The 17,853-nt window shown below is 36.2% G+C and overlaps 1 protein-coding gene across 1 annotated transcript; it reads left to right on the top strand.

Moving 5' to 3' along the window:
- Positions 1-424: 424 nt before the first annotated feature.
- LOC103567779 (olfactory receptor 7G3-like) lies at positions 425-16,001 on the top strand. Its single transcript, XM_008544512.1, has 3 exons — positions 425-432; positions 5,568-6,515; positions 15,941-16,001. Exons 1-3 carry the CDS (start codon positions 425-427, stop codon positions 15,999-16,001), a joined length of 1,017 nt encoding a protein of 338 aa, XP_008542734.1.
- Positions 16,002-17,853: the final 1,852 nt, after the last annotated feature.

The following is a 17,853-nucleotide window of genomic DNA, read 5'->3' as shown; positions in this document are numbered from 1 at the left end:
ATGAAGAAAAGTGTTCATTGAATCTACTGTGTGAAATAGGTAAAAGTAGTTATGAAAGTCTAAAAGCAGAGTATGAAGCCTTTGTATATTGATCATGATCACAATTAATCACAGGCATTTCACATTCTTGTGTTAAATATAAAGAATAAAAATTAAGATACAGAAAACACTCCAATGAATATTCAACTCTAAAGATGAATTGCCCATAAGAGTTTGAATTTACAGTATCTTAGCTATACTTACAAATATGTTATTTTTACCCAATACGTGAACTATGTTTTCACACTTAAAATAGAAATCAGTTCCCAAGATATCATTAATTAGACAGAGATACTGTGTTTGTCACATTAAGTAAAGAAGTCTGGAAGTCATTACAAAAGGAGTGTGTGTACATGTTGGCAAGGTATGTGAAATGGAGGTAAACATGAACAGGTAGTGAGAACTGGATGGTGTACATCTGTCCTAACAAGGTCAGGGATTAGGCATCATGGAATTCTTCTCTTCTATAGTTTTGGTCACTAAGGATTTGCAGTGCTCGGGGATCAGAATGACACTAAAATATTTTGTCTAATGAAGAGCCTTGGATATTTATCCCACAGGGATGTAGAGACTAGAAAGAGTCAGCCTGTGTAACGTCATCCAACAGCCCTTTCCTGGTCAGGAAGAAACACATCTGAGGCTCCATAGAGGGATGATCTTTCTTAGCCAGGAGCCAGTTGCCTGACTTGGTCTCTCTGCCCTACCTGAAGACATATCTCCTGTCTTCAACATCCAGATGACATGTAAGCATCATTCCACTGTGATGGAAGCCAGGTAACTTAAATTCCCCTAGTTAAAGCTTTGGTAATGAGGACAGGTATTTTTCTACAAATTAATTTGTGGGGAGAAATAAGGATAGCACATGCATGAAATTATTAGCTCCAAATGTCCATGGGACTGCAGCCTAACTGTCTTCTTGTTGACAAGTTCCCATGTACACACATACCAATACTCAACCAGTTCTTAATCAGCTAGTCTCCTAATTTCTCTTAAATTGGCAGAACCTGTTTTCCTCCTGAGCAGAAATCTGCCTGTTCTCGAACATGATGATGATTATAGGACCCTCTGACCTTTACTTGAATTCTTGTGTAGTCATGGCAAAGGGGTTTCTCAGATTCTCCTTTCATTTCCATTTCTGGTTCTTTTCTCTTTTTTTATTGTGGTAACATTGGTTTATAACATTATATAAATTTCAAGTGTACATCGTTATGTTTTGATTTCTGTGTAGATTACATCATGTTCAGACTACTTACAATCTATCACCAAACACATGTGCCTAATCATCCTTTTTGCCCTCCTCCCTCCCGCCTTCCCCTCTGGTAATCATCAATCTAATCTCAGTTTCTATGTGTGTGTTTGCCATTGTTTTTATCTTCTACTTATGAGTGAGATCATACAGTATTTACTTTCTCCCTCAGGCTTGTTTCACTTAGCATAACACCCTCAACGTCCATTCTGTGTTATCACAGATGGCCAGATTTCATCGTTTCTTATGGCTGAGTAATATTCCATTATGTATAAATACCATATGTTCTTTATCCATTCGCCCCTTGATTGGCACCTAGGTTACTTCCAAATCTTGGCTATTGTGAATAATTCTGTGATGAACATAGGGGTGCATGCATCTTTATGCATTCATGTTTTCATGTTCTTTGGATAAATACCCAGCAGTGGAATACCTGAATCATATGGTAAATCTGCCCTCAATTTTTCGAGGAATCTCCATATTGTTTTCCTGAGTGGCTGCACCAGTTTGCTCTCCCACTAGCAGTGTATGAGGGTTCCCTTCTCTCCACACCCTCTGCAATACTTCTTGTTTCCTGTCTTGTTAATTATAGCCATTTTGATGGGAGTGAGGTGTAGTTTCATTGTAATTTTTATTTGCATTTCCTTGATATTTAATGATGTTAACCATATTTTTGTGAGACTGTTGACCATCTGTATATCTTCTTTGGAGAAATGTCTGCTCAGACCTTTTGCCAATTTTTAAACTGGGTAGTTAGTTTTTCTGTTGTTGAGATGTATGTGTTCTTTCTATATTCTGGATATTGACCGCTTATCATATACATGGTTGGCAAATATTTTCTCCCATTTGTCGGGTTGCTTTTTCATTTTGTTGATGGTTTCCTTTGCTGTGAAGATTTTTTAATTTGATATAGTTCCATTTGTTTATTTTTTCTATTCTTTCCCTTGCCTGATCAGACATGGTACTTGAAAATATGCTAAGACTGATGTCAAAGAGTGTACTGCCTATGTTTTCTTCTAGAAGTTTAATGGTTTCAGGTTTTACCTTCAAGTCTTTACTCCATTTTGAGTTAATTTATGTGAATGGTGTAAGATAATGGTCTACTTCCATTCTTTTGCATGTGGCTGTCCAATTTTCCCAACACCATTTATTGAAGTGACTTTCCTTTCTCCATTGTATGTTCTTGGTTCACTTGTCAAAAATTAACTGCCCATTTTCTGGTTCTTCTACACCATTATACAGAAGAGTGTGTATTCCTGTAGCTGGGCTGTGAAGATACAGAGGAGAACGTGGAGACACAGAGATTTGGCTGGCTGCCTTCCTGGTACACCTGTTTTTGTTTTTAAAATCTTTATGCATTTTATATAAAAACAGCAGAGATGGTGTCAAAAATAAACACATATGACCACCCTTCAACTCATTCCAGAATTAACAAATGCTGACATTCTGCTATATCCATTTAAGGCTTTTTTAAAGGGGCCAGCCTGGTGGCGCACCGGTTAAGTTTTCACCATTTGCTTCAGCGGCACTGGGTTCACTGGTTCGGATCCCAGCTGCGGGTCCAAACACACTGCTTGTCAGACCATGCTGTGGCAGGCATCCCACATATAAAATAGAGGAAGACCAGCACAGATATTAGCTCAGGGCCAATCTTCCTCAGCAAAAAAAAGGAGGATTGGCAGTGGATGTTAGCACAGGGCTAATCTTCCTTAAAAAAAAAAAAAGGCCTTTTTAAATAAAGTAGCAAAACCATGTACATACAGAAGACTGAACTTTTATATACCCTTGGTTTCTTGTTCTCCCCTTTGTAGAGACAACACTATCTTAAATTTGATGGTATCCCCCATGTATGGCTTTATATTGTACGTGTATTCATAAACACATATAGGATGAAAGGTAGTAACCATAGCATCTATCAGTTTGAGAATAGATAAAACGTGATATACCAATAAAGTGGAATACTCTTTGGTGATTAAAATTGATGAAGTGGGACTAAATACATCTAACATATTCAAAATAAATTACATAAGAATGCTAATTGTAAATGACATGTGCAGTATGGTTCAGTATACATAAAGCTTTCAAAATGCAAACCAATGCAATTGGTTATGAAACAATAATACTAATTACAGTAGAATTTGAAGGGGAATAACACACATAAAGTTGACGTAGTGATTCCCTTGGGGAAGGAAAAGAATCACGACTGTGCAAATACATGATGTGGTCAATTCACGTGTACCTGTATTATTTATTGCAATAAAACCAGCTAATGAGAATAGAGAAAGTATGAATTTGATAATTTGATGGGTATCAAGCTCTTCATTGTTACTGAGTACTTTTGTTTGAATAATCTGTAACAAAAACAAACATACCTATGTAGGATCAAGTATTTAAAATTTTCTTATGCTGAAAACTTTTTGTCATAAAATTTTTTCCTCTTGTAGGATTTCATTGTTAGTATTGATTCATGTATCTGATTCTTTTTATTTCATTCTTCTTAGTTGCTGTATATTTCACCACATGTCCATTTCAAAGAATAATGATCTTATTGATGTTTCCTTCCTTCCTTTTCTACATGATAAAGGTTTCCAGCTGGAGTTGCAGCTCAGAAACTTCTGAAATTTGCAGTTACCATGGAGGGATATTCTCTCTTTCTGTTTTTTTTTCCTTAACTTGCCCAACTCCATTGCTTTCTTCTGAGAGTGAGATTTGCCAGGAGCTGTTGTTCGTGGCAGAAAAAAAAAAACTGTGAACGGAAATATCAGTATGAGAGTCCCAAATGCTGTGTGCTGACCTGGATGCTTTTCCTCTATTCATTTTTCATTATTGCAACATCCCCATAAGATTTTCTGACAATTCCCCTTATACAAATGAGGATATCAGGCTTTTTAAAGTTATAAACAAAAATTGTTCAAAAACAATTGAACAATTTCCCTCATTCACAAAGGCAAAACTAGTCCGGATTAAATTCAGAGTGTTTGAGTCTAAATAGTACACCAAATGATAAAAGCTGTCATGGCCCTTTCTTTTTCACTCTTGAGAGGGAGGACCACTGCTTTACAGAGACAATCCTGTTGGGACACTTGATTATCTTATAAGTATCACGTAAGTCTCTCTTATCTTGTAAGTCTCAGTCTTCCAATGTCCAAAAGTTGAGACTATTTTCATCTGTTTCTTTAGAAGCCTATGCATTTCATTATTTGTATCATTTGGCTGTTTTTTTTCCTAATGATATGCCACCTAACCACCTTAGGGGAAGAAATTTCCATTGGATGAGACACAGAATCTGATTGACATAGTTTTCCAGCTTATCTTACAATCCATTGCTATTGCAGTTGCTGTGTTTCCATTGGAGAGTCTAAAGAGCTTCAAGTTTATAGGCAATATTTTCCAATTTTGCTCGTGTGCAGATCATATACTTGGATGGATTCCATGCATCTGCCACACAATACTTCATGGGTAGAGGTGGGCATACCTTGGAGAGAAGCGAAAGGATTTCGGGCAATGTCTGGTATGAATATATTACAATATTAAAGGGGAACTATGAAATCTGAGTTATGGTTTAGGAATGCTAATTCTATGCTATCAAGAGGCATTAACAGAGATTAGTCAAGTGAGTCAATTCAGCAGTCAGATGATCTGATCTCATACCCAGTCTTTGCCGTGAACTAACCTTGTACTTCATATCCATGATGTACTGTCACCTTACCTAAGTTTCCCCGTGAATATATGGAGCAACTGCATAATATAACTAATCTATAATTTTACAAACCCTTCAGTAATTCTGAGGCATGCCAAATTGGGGACCACACTCAACAAGAAAGTTTTATAACTTCATCCTCACCTTTCTGTTTGTTTTGAAGACAAGGAATATTTCTGAAAGCTGCATCATGTCTTATTCTTTGCTTCAATGTCAGCACTTGGCACAAAGTGGGAAACATTAGTGATCAATAAAAATAAGGTCCAGTAAATGAAGTGGAGGGAATAGGAAGAGTCAGAGATGATAATGGAGGGAGAAATTAACAGAGAGAATGATTTGAATATTCTCTTGGGTTCACAATATAGTTTTTTTCTTTTTCTAGCACTAGGACTCATACTTTACATGATCTCAACTTATCTGGAGGGTTTGTTAAAACTTAGATGGATGATTCTTACCCAGAGTACATTAGCAGTAAGTCTGTAGTGGTACCACCATTATTTGTTTCTTATCCGTTCCCCGTTGAGGTTTCTGTTGTCTATCCAGTGACCATTCATTTTATTTTCACCCCATCTTTTCCATCAGATTCATCCATAATCTGGACTCCAGAAATCACACAGATGCTCCAGAATTCCTTCTCCTGGGATTGACAGATGATCCAAAACTGCAGCCTCTCATCTTCACCCTGTTCCTGTTCATGTACCTGGTCACCGTCCTGGGAAACATGCTCATAGTCCTGGCAATCAGCTCTGACTCTCACTTGCAAACCCCCATGTACTTCTTTCTCTCCAATCTGTCCTTTACTGACATCTGTTTAAGTACAACTACAATCCCAAAGATGCTGTTGAACATACAAGCTCAGAATAAGGGCATCACTTTTATAGGCTGCCTCACCCAGATTGGCTTTGTTCTGATTTTTGGCATGTTTGAGAATTTTCTCCTTGTAGCAATGGCCTATGACCGCTATGTGGCCATTTGTCACCCCTTGAGGTATTTGGTTATCATGAACCCCCAACTCTGTGGCCTGCTGATTGTTCTCTCATTGTTTCTTAGCATTGTGGATGCCCTGCTCCACAGTCTGATGGTGTTGCGGCTATCATTCCGCAAGGACCTGGAAATCCCTCACTTCTTCTGTGAACTTGCTCAGGTCCTCAAGCTTGCCTGTTCTGATGCATTCATCAATAACATCCTGATATATATTGTGACTGGCTTATTTGGGGTTCTTCCTCTCTCTGGGATCATTTTCTCTTATACTCAAATTTTCTCCTCTGTGTTCAGAATACCATCGTCTCAGGGGAAACTTAAAGCTTTTTCCACCTGTGGGTCTCACCTTTCAGTTGTTTCCTTGTTCTATGGGACAGCTGTTGGAGTGTACATTAGTTCTGCTCTTACTAACTCTTCCAGGAAGACTGCAGTGGCTTCAGTGATGTACATTGTTCTCCCTCAAGTGATGAACCCCTTCATCTACAGCCTTAGAAACAAGGAAATGAAGGAAGCCTTGTGTAAACTAATCAGAAGGATACCTTCTATTCTGTGATTGTGTCACCTACTTTGGACCTGGGTTCCATGAATGAGTCAAAGTGACAGAAATACTGGGTGATGCAGAATGCCTTATTAGTCCATCTGTAAGTTCTTATTAAATAAGTAGGTAATCTAATGGCTAAGAACATTTCAACTTTGCCTTGAGTCATTAATTTGCTTTTAGTCTGGTTCTGTGATCTTTGACAAGTGATTTCAGTTCTCTAAACTCAGTTTCTTTGCTCAGGTTCCTTAGAAGCAGAGATTGATGCAGGGATCCAAGTTTTAGTGATTTTTGTTTGATTCCAGTCAAAGGAATTTTGCAGGAGGTGGATAGGTCAGGAAACAATTGAAACAAGACTGTGGGCATAACTAGAGGATAACTTTCACATGATCCCATGGTAGGGTCATAACAATTGCACCTTAGATCTAAGGTTGGGCAAGGGAGCTGACCTTTTATACCCCAATTTAGTAATTAGTGAGTAATTACAATTGAGTAATTAGTGAGACTTATCACTGGTAAACCTTGTCCTTCTGAGGCAACATTAGCATCCACCATATTGAGTTTAATTGTCTATAAAGTGGCATAATTAGATTCTCTCAGTGGTCTGCAGTGATTATGACATAATTGACCTCATGATAAAGGCTTCAGTTCTAAAAAGAGGAAGAAACTTCAAATCTAGCATGACCAAACAGTAAAAAGTTATTTTCATTATAAGGACTTCAGAGACAGAGAATGTACAGGAAGAGTAGGGATTCATTCATTTCTCTGTGAAGAGTCTTTGACTTAGGTCTGGCTCTTGTCAGCATCGCCAGGTGGTAGCAGCAAATGCAAGTGTCATACTCAGACATGATGCCCAGAGACAAAAATCTGACTGTCCTTCTTTGGGTATGTCATTAATAGATTTTTCTGTGGAGCCAACCAAGTGACATCTCTGTAATGAGTTGAATGTTGGCCCTCAAAACATTATGTCCACACTCTAATCTTCCTAACTTGTGAGTATTAACTGATGATAAAATGATGATTGTGCCGATTTGGAGAAGAATATTTACAGATGAGGAGCTTATTCCATATTATCTGGCTGGACTGTAAATTTAAACAAATATATACCTGTGAAATAGGCAGACATGGAGAAGATACAGAGAAAAGCGTGAGGCAGTGTAACCACGTAGACAGAAATTGCATTGATTCAGTCATTATTTGATAATTCTTGTTTACAAGATAGTTTTTATCTTTAGACTCTGATGAATCTCTCTGTGACCCTAGCATATACCTGATTTACAATTTATTGAATTTGCTTCCTTTTTATCTTGCTAAAATTTAAAATTAATTAATAAATTCTTTGTTTTGGTTTTTATTCTCATTGTGCTTCCAAGAGTCAATGATGTTATTGAGTTTAGCAGTTATTTATTTATTTTCAATGCTCTCTATTTTATGTTATGTATGGTTAAATCAAAAAATAGGAAACTTTGAAAGTTCTTAAAATATTTTAATTGCTTTTTCCAGCTTTACTGAGATGTAATTGATGGACAAAATTGTGTACTTTTTTTGCTTTTTTCTCCCCAAATCTCCCCAGAACATAGTTGTATATTTCAGTTGTGGGTCCTTCTAGTTGTGGCATGTGGGATGCCACCTCAACATTGCCTGACAAGCAGTGCCATATCTATGCCCAGGATCCAAACCAGAGAAACCCTGGGACACCGAGGCGGAGTGCACAAACTTAATCACTCAGCCATGAGGCCAACCCCAAAACTGTATATTTAAAGTATAAAATACACTTACTTGATAAATGTATCCATTGTGAAATGATTACCAAAATCAAATTAATTAACACATCAATCACCTTGGATAGTTATCATTTTGTTTCACACTTAAGATATAAGATATAAGAACACTTAAGATATATTCTCTTCACAAATTTCAAATACACAACAGAGTATTATTAAGCACAATCATTATCTTGGACATTAGATCACCAGAACTTACTCATCTTATAACTGAAAGTTTGTACCCTTTGATCAACATCTCCCCATTGCCCCAACCCCAGCATCTGGCAACCACCATTCTACTCTCTGCTTTAATAAGTTTGACTTTTTAAAAATTTCTACTTATTAGTAATACCATACAATATTTGTCTTTCTCTTTTGGGTTTATTTCACTTAGCATAAGGTTCTCCAAGTTAATTCATGTTGTCACAAATGGCAGAATTTCCTTTCCTTTTGTTGGTGAGGAAGATCAGCCCTGAGCTAACATCTCTGGGCAATCTTCCTCTTTTTGCTTGAGGAAGATTGTCTCTGAGCTAACAGCTGTGTCAATCTTTCTCTATTTTTTGTATGTGGGATGCTTCCACAGCATGGCTTGATGAGCAGTGTGTGCCTCGGGTCTGAACCCATGAATCGCAGGCTGCCAAAGCATAATACATGAACTTAACCACTATCCGACCTGGCCAGCCCCAGAATTTCCTTTTCAATACTATGTAATGATGTGGTGTAATAATTTATTACTAAATAATAAATAATGATATTTATATTACTAAATAATATGTATATAATTATATATATATATTTTTCCATTCATCTCTCAATGGACACTTAGGTTGTTTCTATATCTTGGCTATTTTGAATAATGCTGAAATGAACATGCAAGAGCAGATATCCCTCAAGATACCATTTTGTTTCATTTGCACATATACCCAGAAGTAGGATTGCAGGATCCTATAGCAGTTCTATTTTTAACATTTTGAGATATAATTAACGTATAGTGTTATATTAGTTTCAGGTGTACAACATAAGGATTCTGTATTTATATATATTGCAAAACGATCACCAAATAAATCCAGTTAAGATCGTTCACCATATACAATATACGTAGTTGCATTTTTTCCTTTAATGAGAACTCTAAGATTTACTCTCTAAGCAACTTTCAGCTATTCCCTAGAGTATTATTTACTCTAATAACTATACTGTACATTATATCTCCATGACATTTGTTTTGTAGCTGGAATTTTGTAACTTTTGACTCCCTTCACTCATTTTGCCCACCTTGGCTACCCACCTTTGAAAACCACTAATCTCTTCTCTGTATCTATGAGCTCAGGTTTTTGTTTTCCTTTGTTTTGGATGCCACATATAAGTGGGATCATATGGTATTTGTCATTCTGTCTGACTTATTTCACTTAGCAAAATGCCCTCAAAATCCATCCATTTTTTCTCAAATGGCAAGATTTCCTTCTTTTTATGGCTCAATAATATTCCACTGTATGTATACATCACATTTTCTTTATCCATTCATCATTTATGGAATCTTAAGTTGTTCTCATGTCTTCACTATTGTAGATAATGTGACAACGAACATGGGAGTACAGCTATCTCTTTCAGATAGTGATTTCTTCTCTTCCAGATATACTCCCAGAAGTGGGATTCCTGGATCATATGGTAGTTCTGTTATTACATTATTGAAGGTCTTTATACTATTTTCCACAATGACTGTAATTATTTACATTCCCATCAATCATGTACCAAGCTTCCCTTTTCTCTACATCTTCACCAACATTTGTTATCTCTTGTCTTTTTAATGAGAGCCATTCTAATAGATGTGAAACAATGTGACACTGTGATTTTGCATTTCCTGATGATTACTGATTTTGAGCATCTTTTCATACAGTTATTGGCAATTTGTATGTCTTCTTTGTAAAAATGTCTATTCAATTCCGTTGTCCATTTTTTAATCAGATTGTTTATTTTATTGCTATCAAGTTGTATGACTTTATATATTTTGGATATTAACCTCTTATCAGATATATAGTTTGCAAGTATTCTGTTCCATAGGTAAACTTTTAATTTTGTCCTTAGTTTCTCTTGCTGTACAGAAGGTTTTTAGTTTAAGATAGACCCACTTATTAATTTTTGAAATTGTTGCTTGTGTTTTTGGTGTCGTAATTGACCCATGTCAAGGAGGTTTTCCCCTGTTTTCTTCTAGGAGTTTTATGGCTTCAGGTCTTCTGTTTAAGCCATTAATCCATTTCCAGTTATTTTTTATGAGTGGTATAAGATAAAACTCCAATTTAATTCTTCTGCATGTGATTATGCAATTTTTCCAACACCATTTATTGTAGAGACTATTCTCTCCTTTTTCAGTATTGTTGGCTCCCTTGTCAAATATAAGTTAACTTTTCTCACTTCCAAGGCAGCATACTCAGATCTGTTTCTTCCTTCATTCCCTCATTTTATGGTAGACTATGGAAATAATTAACACTCAGCAATTCAATCAATTCCCTATTGCTTTTATTTTTGACACCTTTGTCTCAGTTATACAATAAACAGATAATGTTAGGAAAAGAAAATTTAAAATCAATCATGAAAGTTCAGATTATCCTCCTCTGCTTCTGATAGGCTCCATCAAATCTGGATCAGGCAGTCTGGTCACTGGCTACCAAAGGAATCTTTAGTTTACGTACCAGGATCAACACCAGGACACTCCTATTTCCTGTATTATTACGAGTAACTGAGAATATAGTCATTGGATTACCCAAAACAGGGAGGAGGTCATTGGCTGTGTTCTGGGTGCGTCAATGTATCTGCCAACTATTATTACGAACCAGTGACTTGGAAAAAGACTGTAAAGGAGTCTCTAATGTGAATAGCTCATTAGTATACCACAGTTTAAGGTGAATGTCTCTAGGTAAACTTTGCTTCACCAATGAGAAAACATGTGCCATTAGCATAGAGTCATGAAAACAAGTAACCATACCTATGCAAATCAAGATTTGACTCAGAAACACCTGAATTTCATTCTAGCTCCATCACTTGCTTTTTAAACAAGAAAACATTTTAACTGTGTGAGAAGCCTCATTCTCCCCATTTGGATTACAGACCATCAAAAGACCTTATGGGAATGTTGCAAGCCTGAATAATGAGTAGACAAAATCACTAAGCACAGTGTTTGATATATGAGAAACTCTATTTCCAGTCAAGGTTTTTGTACATTGATTTCATAACCTGTAACTTTACCATATTCATTTATTAATTCTAAAAGTTTTTTTTGTGGATTCTTTAGAGTTTTCTATATATAAAATCATGTCAATTGCAAATAGAGAGACGGTTTCACTTCTTCCTTTCCAATTTGGATCCCCTTTATTTCTTTTTCTTGCCTGATTGCTCTGGCTAGGACTTCCAATACTATGTTAAATAAGAGTGGTGACAGTGGCGCCCTTGTCTGGTTCCTGTTCTTAGAGAGACAGCTTTCAGTTTTTCTCCATTGAGAATCATATTTGCTGTGGGTTTGTCATATATGGCCTTTATTATGTTGAAGTATTTTCCTTCTATGCTCATTTTATTTAGAGTTTTTATCATAAATGGATGCTGTATCTTGTCGAATGCTTTCTCTGCATCTATTGAGATGATCTTGTGATTTGTATTCTTCATTTTGTTAGTGTGGTGAATCATGTTGATTGATTTGCATGTGTTCAACCATCTCTGCATGCCTGGAATAAATCCAACTTGATCACGATTTATAACCTTTTTAATGTATTACTGTATTCAATTTGCTAGTATTTTGTCTAGGATGTTTGCTTTGATGTTCATCATTGATATTGGCCTGTAATTTTCTCTTTTTTTTAATTGGTCTTGTCTGGTTTGGTATCTGGGTAATGTAGGCTTCATAGAATGAGTTAGGAAGGTTCCCCTCTTCTTCAATTTTTTGGACAAATTTGAGAAGGATAGGTATTGAGTCTTCTTTGAATGTTTGGTAGAATTCATAGGGAAGCCATTTGGTCCTGGGTTTTATTTTGGGGGAGGTTTTTGATTACTGTTTCAATCTTCTTACTGGTGATTGACCTATTCAAATTCTCCATTTCTTTTTCATTAAGTTATGGAAGGTTGTATGATTCCAAGAATTTATCCATTTCTCCTACATTGTCCAATTTATTCGTGTAAGCTTTTCATAGTATTTTCTTATAGACTTTTATATTTCTGAGGTGTCTGTTGTAATTTTTCCTCTTTCATTTCTGATCTTATTTATTTGAACCTTTTCTCTTTTTTTCTTGGTGAGTCTATCTAAAGGTCTGACAATTTTGCTTTTCTTTTCAAAGAACTAGTTCTTGGTTTCATTGATTTGTTTCTATTGTTTTTTAGCCTCTATTTCATTTATTTTTGCTCTGATTTCTTATTTTTCCTTTCTTCTGCTGATTTGGGGCTTTGTTTTTTCTTGTTTTTCCTGTTCCTTTAAGTGTACCATTAGAGTGTTTCTTTGGGATTTTTCTTCTTTGTTGAAGTAGGCCTGAATTGCTATAAACTTTCCTCTTAGGACCACTTTTGCTGTATCCCATAGATTTTGGTATGTTTTATTTTCATTTTCAGTTGTGTCCAAGTGCTTTTTGATTTCTCCTGTGATTTATTTATTGGCCAATCATTGTTTAGTAGCACTTTGTTTAATCTCCACATTTTAGTGGCTCTTCGGATATTCTTTCTGCATTTGATTTCTATTGCCATGTCTTTGTGGTCAGAAAATACACTTAGTATTATTTCAATCTTCTTAAATTTATTGATATTTGTTTTGTGGCCTAATATGTGATGAATCCTGGAGAACATTCCATGAGCATTTGAAAAGCAGGTGTATTGTGCAGTTTTTGGATGGAGCATTCTACCTATGTCTAGTAATTCCATCTGGTCTAATGTGTCATTTAAGGCCAATGTTTCCTTATTGATCCTCTTTTTGGATGATCTATCCATTGGTATAAGTGGAGTGTTAAAGTCCCCTACTATTATTGTGTTACTGTCTAGTTTTGTTTTTATGGCTATCAATAATTGCTTTATCTATTTGGGTGCTCCTATGTTAGGTGCATAGATATTTACAAGTGTTATATCCTCTTGTTGGATTGTTCCCTTTATGATTATTTAGTGCCTTTCTTTGTCTCTTGTTACAGCTTTTATTTTAAAGTCTATTTTGTCTGACATAAATATTTCTATCCAGCTTTATTTTCTTTGCCATTTGCATGGAGTATCTTTTCCTCCATTCGCTTTCAGTTTGTGAGTGTCTTTAGGCTGGAAGTGTGTCTCTTGTATGCAGCACTTTTTGGGTCTTTTTTTTTATCCATTTGGCCACCATATGCCTTTGATTCAAGTATTTAGTCCATTGACATCTAAAGTATCTATTGATAAATATGTATTTATTGCCATTTTGTTACTTATTTTCTGGGTGTTTTAGTAGTTCTTCTTTGTTCTTTCTTCTTCTCTTACTCTCTTCCATGGTTTGAGGACTTTCTTTAGTAATATGTTTGGCTTCCTTTCTCTGATTTATTTGTGTATTTATTATAGGTTTCTGGCTTGTAATTACCATGAGGTTCATATATAATAATCTAAGTATATAGCAGTCTACATTGAGTTGATAGTTTCTGTAGTTTGACTACTTTCTAAAAGCTCTACTCTTTTATTCCCCTCTTCCCACATTTTGTGTTTTTGATATATCTTACGTCATATTTTGTGTGTGTGTAACCATTACCCTCTTATCATTGAAAGAGGTAATTTTAGTATTTTTGTCCTTTTAAACTTCATACTACCTTGATAGATGGTTGATCTTCTACCTTTAGTGTATTTTCCCCTTTACTTATTATTTTATTGTCTTTTGCTTTTTTGGTAATTTTGTTATTCTTATTTGAGGCCTTCTCTTTACCATCTAAAAAAGTCCCTTTAGCATTTCTTGTAGAACTTGTTTCTTGGTGATAAACTCCTTTAAATTTTGCTGTCTGGGGAAATCTTTATCTCTCCTTCCACTCTGAATGATAACCTTGTTGGGTAGAATATTCTTGGATGCAGATTTTTTTTCCTTTCAGCACTTTCAGTATATCATGCCACTCTCTTCAAGCCTGTAGGGTTTCAGCTGAGAATTCAACTGATAGCCTTATGGTATTTCCATTATGTGTCACTTCTTGCCTTTCTCTTGCAGCTTTTAGGATTCTATCTTTATCTTTACTTTTTGACATTTTAATTATAATGTGTCTTGGTGTAAGCCTCTTTGAGTTTATCTTGCTTGGTGCTCTCTATGCTTCCTGTACTTAGATGTCTGTATCCTTCTTTAGGTTTGGAAAGCGTTCAGCTATTATGTCTTCAAAAAGATTCTCTGCCCCTTTGTCTCTCTCTTTTTCTTCTGGGACACCTATAATATGAATGTTGGTGACTTGATGTTGTCCAGAGTTCCCTTAGACTACTCTCATTCTTTTTAATTCTTTTTTCTTTTATCTGTTCAGCTTGGATGATTTCCTCTAGTCTTTTGTCCAGTTTGCTGATCCATTCTCCTTTATCATCTACTCTGCTACTGAGTCCCTGTAGTGAAATTTTTATTTCCAGTCTTGTATTCTTCATTTCTGATTGGTTCTTTTTTATATTTTCCAATTCTTTGTTGATGTTCTTACTGTGTTCATCCAGTCTTCTCCCAAGGTCAGTGAGCATCATTATGACTTTTTGTTTGAACTCTTTGTGAGATAAATTACTTATTTCTCTTTCATTTAATTCATTTTCTAGGGTTTTATCCTGCTCCCTTGCTTGGACCGTATTCCTTTGCTTCTTCATTTTGCTTTTTCTTTGTGTTTATATATATGTATTGGGTGGGTGAACTATGTTTCCTGATCTTGAAGAAATGGCCTTATTTAAGAGATGTCTTTGGAGGCCCAGCAGTGTGCTTCCCTCTCATCAATAGTCTGAACATCCCAGGAGTGATTCCTGTATAGCTACTTGTGTCCTTCTGCTGTGGCAGGGTTTCTCTTGCTGCAGGCATCCAGGGAGTCTAGGCTTTCCCCCTCTGGCTGTTTGTAAATTGGGTTTGGGGAGCCAGAGATGTCTTATTTCTCACTGAGATGCACCCAGAGCCTACCAGGTGAGTCTCTTTTCACCAAAGTACTGTACATCTCTTTCTTTCTGGTGATTTTAGGTTGCTTTAGGAGAAAGGAGAATTTGTGCATGGACACTTTAAGAGCTGAGTTTTTCCATTTATGTCTGATCGCTTTTCTGGGTTATTTCCCATTGTAGTTAATAGCCAGCAAAACCATACATTAAGACACTCATCTCAGTTGTGCTGAGTCTGAAGTATGCTTATAGCAGTAATATGCCCCTTCTCAGGTCCCATACTCCTCTAGGGAAGGCTGAAAACCTTACTTTTGTTCCTGGCTGGCCAGCTGTGAAGCTACACAGCATGTGAAGGTGGCTCTTTTCTCTTCAGAAAGTAATTTTTCTCTCTTCTGCGTCTGTTAGGATTATCCTTTGTTGTGGGAGTACTTTTTATCCAGTTTTCAGTTCTCTCTCCAGGGTTATTTTTTCCAAGATAGTTGTAACCTGGTTGTGTTCATGGGAGGAGTTCAGAGTCCGCCTCATCACCATCATGACAAAATCCCCCATTTTTCAATATTTAAATGTATCAAATCAACACATTGTATACTTTAATCTTATAGAAACTTATATGTCAATTACACCTCAATAATGGTGGGAAAAATGATCAGATACTGGAAATAAATACTGGCTGTATAAACCCAATGACTGTCACCATGGTTACATTCTCTCTTCCTTTTCTCTGTGTCATTTCCACTTCTGTTTATCTTATAAGGATACATTTGGTTATGTTTATGGCTTACCCAGATAATCTGAGACAAGTTCATCCTCTACAAAGACCTAAATTCCAATTAAGTGACATTCACCTTTTTGCCATATAATATTAATAACTTAAGGAAAATAGGATGTCGTCAAATTTTTTTGAGGGTCACTATTCACCTGCTGCAGAGATATCTTCTGGCTGAATCCATGGAAAATCTATAATATTCTGACCCAAAGAAGAACAGTCAGAGTTCTGTCTCTGGGAATCACGTCCGGCTATGACATCTCCATCTGGCACCACCACTTGGTATCTCTGTGGAGACCCAGTCCTAGGAGTACACATGGAGGATTGAGTGAATCTATACTCACCTATTCCTACACATTCCTTAGCTCTAAAGTCCTTGTAATGAAAGACAACTCTCTTTATTGCTTAGGCACAGTAAAGTTAGAGCTTATTTTTCTTATTAGAACTGAAGACATCCTCACTGATGAAGGTCAAATATCTCACAATCATCTCAAACCACTGAGATAATCTAATTATGAAATTTCATAGACAAAAAACTGATGATGGTAAATGCTAATGTTCCTCAGGAGAATATGTTTACCAGTGAACAATCTAATTAATTACTAAATACGTGTGTAAAAGATCAGATCACTTAGTTCACTCTAGGCCTAATTACAGGGTGTAGTTGACATGGTGCTACCATGGGATCAGGTGGAAGTTAGTTTCTAGATATGACCACAAACTTTCTTTAACATTTTCTTGTCCAGTCCATCTTCTGCAACTTTCCTTCTTCTGAGAGTGAACCTCCCCAAATCACCAAAACAAAAGCCGTTGCCTCAGATTCTGCCTCTATAGAAACTAAGCAAAGAAACTAGGTTCAGTGAATTGAAATAATGTGTCAATCATCCTACAGCTGGAGAAAAAGTAAACTCAAATATCAACCCCAAGTGAAAATGAACTTGGCCATTGTGTTGCCTAGCCATTTTAGAAGAATTTTGTGATGGGAGAACCCAGCATTGTGACACATCCAGGATTCCTATAACTTTGGTTCATTCTGGAAACCCTAGCCCGAAGTGGGTGGCACATTATCAGAAAAGAAGTTTTCCCATTGATGAATTTCTTCAAGGCTCTTTTCGTGTCCCTGCTCCTGAGGCTATAGATGAAGGGGTTCATCACTTTAGGAATGACAATGCACATCATTGAAGCAACTGAGTATACCTGGAAGAGTCATTAATTGCAGAACTAATGTACACTCCAAAAATGGTCCCATAGAACAAGGGAACAACTGAGATGTGAGACACATAGGTGGAAAAAGTTTTGAGCGTCCCCCCACATGATGGCATTCCAAAAATTGAGAAGATAATTTCAGTATAAATTAAAGGGCCAGTATTTTATTTTTGAATTTAAACTCCACTTATTTCTACTAGATTTAAAAAACAAATGTAAAAGCTTTTAAATTTATGATAAAGTATGACTTTATCTTTTTTAACAACAAAAATTTATTCTCTTACAGTTGTGGTCAGAAGTCTTACATCAGACTATTTCACTGGCCTAAAGTCAAGGAGTTGACAGGTCTGGTTCCTTCTGGACTGTCTTAGGACAGATTCTCATTCTTTGTCTTTTTTAGCTTCTACTGGGGTACCTGTGTATCTGGCTTCTGGCTCTTTCTCCATCTTCGAAGCACATCACACCAATCTCTGCTTCCATTATCATATCATCTTCTCCTCTTTGTAGTCAAATTCCCCTCTGATTTTTTTGAGTTTGCAAGCA

This window comes from Equus przewalskii, chromosome 6 (genome assembly GCF_037783145.1).
Source record: "Equus przewalskii isolate Varuska chromosome 6, EquPr2, whole genome shotgun sequence".
In the NCBI taxonomy this organism is placed as follows: domain Eukaryota; kingdom Metazoa; phylum Chordata; class Mammalia; order Perissodactyla; family Equidae; genus Equus; species Equus przewalskii.
This window is presented reverse-complemented; position numbering and strand designations above follow the sequence as displayed.

Excerpts from the sequence above, each read along its gene's own strand:
- LOC103567779 (XM_008544512.1), top strand. Across the intron at positions 6,516-15,940 it reads AGAAGGATACCTTCTATTCT|AAACTTATATGTCAATTACA; the intron begins GTGATTGTGTCA and ends TTAATCTTATAG.